Source organism: Phalacrocorax carbo, chromosome 1 (assembly GCF_963921805.1).
Source record: "Phalacrocorax carbo chromosome 1, bPhaCar2.1, whole genome shotgun sequence".
NCBI lineage: Eukaryota > Metazoa > Chordata > Aves > Suliformes > Phalacrocoracidae > Phalacrocorax > Phalacrocorax carbo.
Genome location: NC_087513.1, coordinates 118,975,466 through 118,981,819, shown reverse-complemented (window position 1 = coordinate 118,981,819; position 6,354 = coordinate 118,975,466). Strand labels below are relative to the sequence as shown.

At 40.1% G+C, this 6,354-nt stretch overlaps 1 protein-coding gene across 1 annotated transcript in view; it reads right to left on the bottom strand.

Moving 5' to 3' along the window:
• Positions 1-1,768: 1,768 nt before the first annotated feature.
• The window catches only part of SH3BGR (SH3 domain binding glutamate rich protein), a 29,159-nt gene continuing 24,573 nt past the window's right edge, over positions 1,769-6,354 (bottom strand). Inside the window, exons 5-7 of the mRNA XM_064471894.1 lie at positions 5,667-5,696; positions 3,543-3,650; positions 1,769-2,278 (exon numbers count right to left, since the gene is read on the bottom strand). Of these exons, the coding sequence (XP_064327964.1) occupies positions 3,585-3,650; positions 5,667-5,696 (96 nt within the window). The 3' untranslated portion in view covers positions 1,769-2,278; positions 3,543-3,584. The remainder of the gene's footprint in view (positions 2,279-3,542; positions 3,651-5,666; positions 5,697-6,354) is intronic.

Sequence of the window (6,354 nt, the reverse complement as noted above, 5' to 3'; positions counted from 1 at the left end):
GCCTGCTGGATGTATTGAGTGTGCTCAGTCTCTTTGTTCCGTACATCAGTGGGGGCAAAAGTGGTGCCTGTGGTTCAAAGCTCAAAGAGCCCAGGGATACATCAAGGCTAGCATGAACATGCCAGCTGTTGCACAACACACCCTCACTGTGTTGGATTTACTGCATTTCTGAAGTGATTAGCAGTTCTGCTTTTATTTTGTCTACCATACCCCCAAAAAACCAGCTTTTTTATCAGAACTACTGCAGCAATGCCTGGCACCCCAGTTTGGCTGCTGGACAGATGGGGAACATTTTCCCCAGGAAGAGTAATCTCTTGCAGGAACATAAGAAATGGTCAGATCAGTGGCTTGCCTAACCCAGTACTGAGTTTTTGAAAGTAGAAACGGGCAATGCTATTTGGGGAGACCAAGTCTGCAGTATTCAATTTCTTCTGCCCCCCGTCCCCAGCACCCATGGCTCGTTGGATGAGGGATATTGGTGGACACATCCCAGGCTGTAGCATCCACTTACAAGCCTCCTGTTCCTGACATTGCCTGATACCTTCTTGGGTCTGCTGACATTGTCAGTGTCCATAACATCCTGTGAAAACACGTTCCAGAAGTTCCCAACCCAGCATATAAAAAGTACTCTCTTTTAAGCTGATCTACTCATTTCATTGTACATAATAACTATGTGCACTAATTTTCATTAGAGTATTGCAGGACTTCTTGCCTAACAGTTCTGCATTCATCTCATTCACTGCCTTTATGATTTTTGTAAATGCCTGGGCTTCCTCGCCAAATTGAAGAGTCTTTTCAGTCTCCTCGTGGAGCAGCTGTTTCATCCTCTCTAACTGCTGTTTTTTCTGTACCTTTTCTCACATCACTACATCTTCCCTGAGATGCAGAGACCAGACCGCACAAAGTGCTCAAGGTGTCGACTCAGCAAGGCTTTATATGGCAGCAAAGTCATGCCATCCTGACGATGTCCACCATTTTCCTGGGTCTTGGCTGCTGCTGCATGTTAAGCTGATGATTTTGGTGAGCTGTAAGTGAGGACTCCAAGGTCCTTCCCTCAGCTGTACCTGCCAGCTCTGAGCTCAACATCATCCACGAGAGTAAGAACATCACAGCGACCACTGTTTCCCCATCCATCCCCTCTCAACAATTGCAACTTTAGATGCATCCTGAACAAAAACATGTGCCCACTCTGGACATTCAGGAAACCTCCACAAATTTTTCTTCCACTTTATTTGTTCAGTTATTGTTCAAACATGCGCAATATCGGAGATCTCAGCTTGAAAAGCCAGCCTCTTCTTGATCCGAGTTAAACATAAACTTGTGGTTCCTTTAGAGATTGTTTTGTATATGAAGCTATGTGCTACTTTGGCAATAAGCATTTCTCATTCCCTCCCTCTCTCTATAAGCAGTTTTTATATATCTCTACCAAGTAATTGGACACAGAACTGAAATCCAAGCTCTGTCTTCCTCAGTGAACTTCCAACCAACATTTACAACATGAATGTGGATCATTTTTCTCTGCCTCCCTGGCCCAGTGAATACGGATGCATCCATGAAGACTGACAAGGGTTCATTAGAAGTGACTGGGACATCTCTCTCCTTCAATGCAGATTGTGGTTGGTGTCTTAAACGCAACACCAGAAACATCAGCAGGAATGTAAGGCAAGGTGAAGGACTTTGTACAGCCTACAGCTGTAACGATGGATAAAACTTAACTTTACAGATCTTAGCGCAGCTTGCTAGGGTTAAATTAATGCTTTTGCAGACAAAGAACAGATATGAGAGAAAAAGCATTTATTTAAACTGCTGTACAATGGAAATCTCAATCATATTCAAAAGCCAGATGAGGGAGAAGTGACTCACATAGCTTGGATATAGGAAGCCTCTTTGTGGTTTTCAGTGCTGAATTTTTCTCTGAATACATCACTTGTGTGAGTGCAGTTGTCTGCTGTGTGGCAGCAATGTGTTTGGCAGTAGATAAACATGGAGAAAGGCACGGTTCCTGCCCTGAGGAGCTTACAGTCTAAAATGTGACAAGGACAATACTATTCCAACATATAACAATCAACTGAAATATCATCAGTCAGATATAAGACCCATTTTAACAAGCAATTGGAATACCAAATATATATATAAAGGCCACAGGTAGGACAGAGTGGTTTCTTTGTTCTGTTATGTATTTATATGTTCATATTTCTACAGGCATGAAACACAGTGACGGTTTTGCTTGAGAGAGCGATTTTATTTTCTTTGATGGGGCTGCTCCAGCTTGTGCTTCCTGAACAAAAATAAGGAAAATTACATTAGAACTTATCACTCCTTCTGTGATTTTTCATGTCTGAACACTGGGCAACCCTGGGATGAATTAATTCCCATGCAACAGAGGAATCCAGATTCGGGAGAGGCAGCATGAAAAAAGTGATGGACTTTGTGTCCTCTTGAGGCATTGGGTCTCCACACCAGCATACGGTTGGTGAAGCCTATGGTAACTACCTCAGAGGCAGAGTTAGCTGGGAATCCCGCTAGTTCTGGAAAGAACATATCACGCTCTGTGTCTGCAATCAGCAGGGAGTTCCACCACCCAAGGAAAAATCTGCTAGAAATTCCAACTTTCCTGTAGGCTAACAGTTTTTCCCTTGTAAGTGATTGATTGATCTTTATTTCCATGCAGAGGAGAAGAGACAGTAGGAGGGAGAAGGAAACCTGAAAATTAAATTTGGAACCACGTGCTGACAAAACTTAAGCAATGCCGGAAGTTCATACATCTATACAGGCACAAATTCTGCCTCTCAGATGCTTCCTGTTTTGAGGTTTTAAAGTCACATGTGGCCTAGTTTCTGAGGCAATAAGACCAATTTTATAGTGTGCTATATTCCTGGTCAGGCTCCTCTTCCTTCCCCAGTATTTTTTCTTAACATTTCAACTAAATTTGAGAGAGGGCTTCTTCTGAGATATGAAGCTCTTCAAAGTTTCAGTGAAATCAGTAGCTGAGTAAAAGAGGAGAGAGATTAATTCTTATCCTGGATGAAAGAGAAGCTGCAGCTAATCTAACAGTTACGTGTACTTTTGGCCCATCACTTGGGCACTTCGTGCATATATGCTGACCGCTCACGCAGTACACACCTAGCATGCTGCACTTGGCATTGCTCATAGTTAGGGGTACCAACAGAGAGCTAGGGGATGCTATGGGAAGATGCTAAGGAATAAGCCCAAAGTAGGTGTCAGAAGCCTGGAGGTGAAGGCTGTAAAAGCAACATGGAATGGATCGAAGGGCCTGAAGTATTTGGTGGATATTAGGAATCACAGAGGCAGCTGTGTGGGAAAGTCAGCTTCATTGGTGCCACAGAAATGGGGAAACTAACAGACTTATGAAGGGCAATAGTTATGACTAATGGTTATGTGTCAAATTCATAATACCTTTTTTGGTTTTGGTACGTTCTTCCCATTCTTGTCATTGCATATAACAACAATATGTACAAAACGTTCAAGTTTGTGTTACTTTAAGAACAGTTAGAAACTGTGCTGGATATCTTAATAGTTACCTGAAAACCTGTTCAAGAAAGAATGTGTCATGGGGAAGTGTACTAAGACTCTTCTTGCTCCTCCACATCTTCTTTTTCTTCTCCCTCTTCCTGCTTTTCTTCTTCTTCCTTTTTTATAGAAAAATAGTTGCAGTTATCACGTAGGAAATGAAATAAAAATAAACAGCCTGGAAGTGCAGAGCTCTGCTTTTGCAACTGTTATGTTTCTAGTAAATGCAATATTATTACAGCTTAAAAAATAGGACAGAGGACTAGCATAAAGAGCTTTTAATCTTAACATGCCAGGGTTCTAGCTTTGTGGAATTAATAGGCAAGTGCCCAAATATAAGAACCCACTTCTTAGAGAGGTTAGAACACAGTACATGGTTAAGCTGTAAATAGATGTTCAAGATCAAAATGGGAATACAAAATACAGGTAAATATGACAAAAGGTTCAATATTTTTAATTATATTCTTTCTTGGAGCAGTAAACAAGTCAAGAGTCATGGCACAGGAACTAGGCTCCTGAATAATCTGAAGGTTATTCAGACTCAGATAATACAGCCTCGTTTCTGTTTCAAAAGTTCTTATTTCTCTCTTTTATAAAGAAGAAATGGCACAATTTAATGGCAATAGCCCTTCAGTCAACCAAATGAACAGTTATCTGAAAGCTAGCATTTATGTGACACAGACAACAATCTGTGCTTATTGTCTTTTAAGAGCTAGTAAATGAAGCTTTAAAGTGTAGTCCTGCTCTGAAAAACAGCTGAAAATGGCACTGTAGGCTTCTCTGCTCCTCCTCTTCCAGCAAACACTTGTTCAAAGGCACTCCATCTGTGTGTATAAACAAGATTTATCTCAAAATGTCACACCTTCATATACTACTTGGACTACAAAAATTATGGGAATTTCTTCCTGGTGTAATCAACCAATCAAAGAATACATAATTAGTTTTCAGTCAGGACTTCAGGTAGCCTATGAGCAGCATGGACCTTAGGTTTTCCTCTCAAGACACATACTGCCTGTACAAGAGTCACATCTGAGTCACTGAAGTAAAAACCTGCTTAAACATGTGCTTGGAAATGGACCTATTGTAATCAGATTCCTGGTTTGAATCATTGTTTTTCAGGGAAAACCATTGCACTGAGAGATCATCCCTGCAAAACCAGAAACATAACACAAATGTCCACGCAGGTCAGCTGGATTAGAAGTTCTTATGCCAAAGGAATACTGCCTCTTCGGCATCTTCCCCAGGAAAGGTGCCTTTCATTAACACTCTTTGAAAGAGGGCCAGGCAAGCCCACAGACAAGCACCATCTTTCAGATATTAACAACTTCAGTTCAAAATTCAAGTCAATTACCTTTTAGAGAAAAAATGGGTATTTTTCTTGCTTGAAGCATTACTTAGTGGTGCCAGGGTGCACTAACCAGCCTTAATGGCTCTCTGCAGCCTCACCAAGAGCCCCCACGCTTTGCCTATGGGCCCAGGAGCTCCATTTCAGCTGCCAAGTCCATAATGCATAACTCTGACAGCAGGCATGTGTTTGTATACACGTATATATATGCATGCATGGCAGTTTGGAAGTGGGAAGATGTGAATATGTCTTCTGTTGATTGCAGGTTTGTAGTGGAAATGCGCATAAAGTAGTCGCTAGTTTTACTGGGAATACTGAATAAATTTTCAAGGCATAAACTTGCAATGCTGGGAAAAGCAGAAAAGCATATAAGGCTTTGCACATGGGTCTTACAAATTCTGGCAAGGAAAATATTTCCTTTGTAGGCAGAACTACCTAAGTTGTCAGAACGACTCTTTCACACTCACAACACTGAAAATGTAATCAGCATGGTGTCAGTTAGCGGTTGTCAAAGATACAGTTGTCTAGGGAGTCCTTGGCAAATTTTATTAAAGAATCTGTGAAAGACAATTTCTCTTCCATTTACGGTTTTTAATGATTAAAGGCTTATCTTTGTTCCCAAACAATTAGACTATGATATGACCAATCACTTTCTCTAGCAGAATATAATACTAGAATATTTAGTTTCATGAATAAGGATTTACTATCTTTTGAGTGAAGCAATGAGACTGAAAAGGAATTAAATGCACAGAAACAAAAGATGAAAGCAAAATGTCCAAATATACTATACCACTGCTGCTGCATGTTCTTCCTTGCTTTCCTACACAAGAGATACAAAAGAAAATGTTTAAAAGATAGTTCAAAGAAAGAATATCAGAGGTTATACAGGCAAAACACAGCAGAAATTAAACAATGAATTTCAGAAAATTATGTGGAATTCAGTAAATGTATTCTGAGGTAATGTCCTCCAGACTAACTCAGAAAGCACATTTATGCTAAGCTTTTACTTTGAAAAAAGGCTATAAAATAATGAAATATAGCTTCCTTTTTCTCATTTACTTCCCATCAAATCTGCTTCATTAATAAAGCATTAGAGCTGGAGTTTTGTTTGTTTTTCAGGTGGGTTTTTGGTTTTTTGGTAATTAGCTAGTCTGTAAAATGAAAGTTAAATCAGAATTATAGAGTTGTATCAATGTTATATATCATCCTTAGAATCCGGCGCACAATTCTGTTAACTGTTGTAGGCTGGAACAGATGCCTTGGCTCAACAGTACTGGGGAATATGAAATAAAACAAGCTGGTTTTAGACTGTAGATTGAGAAGAAGTGATGAAGAGAAGAGAGGTAAAGAGCAAAAAATATAAATGTACAGTGAATAGAATTTAATGTTAGATACCAAGCTGGTTATTGGAGTGAAGAGCTAATCTTACACAAAATCCCAATAAGAAAGGGCAAATGCAATAGTACCACGCAGAAGAC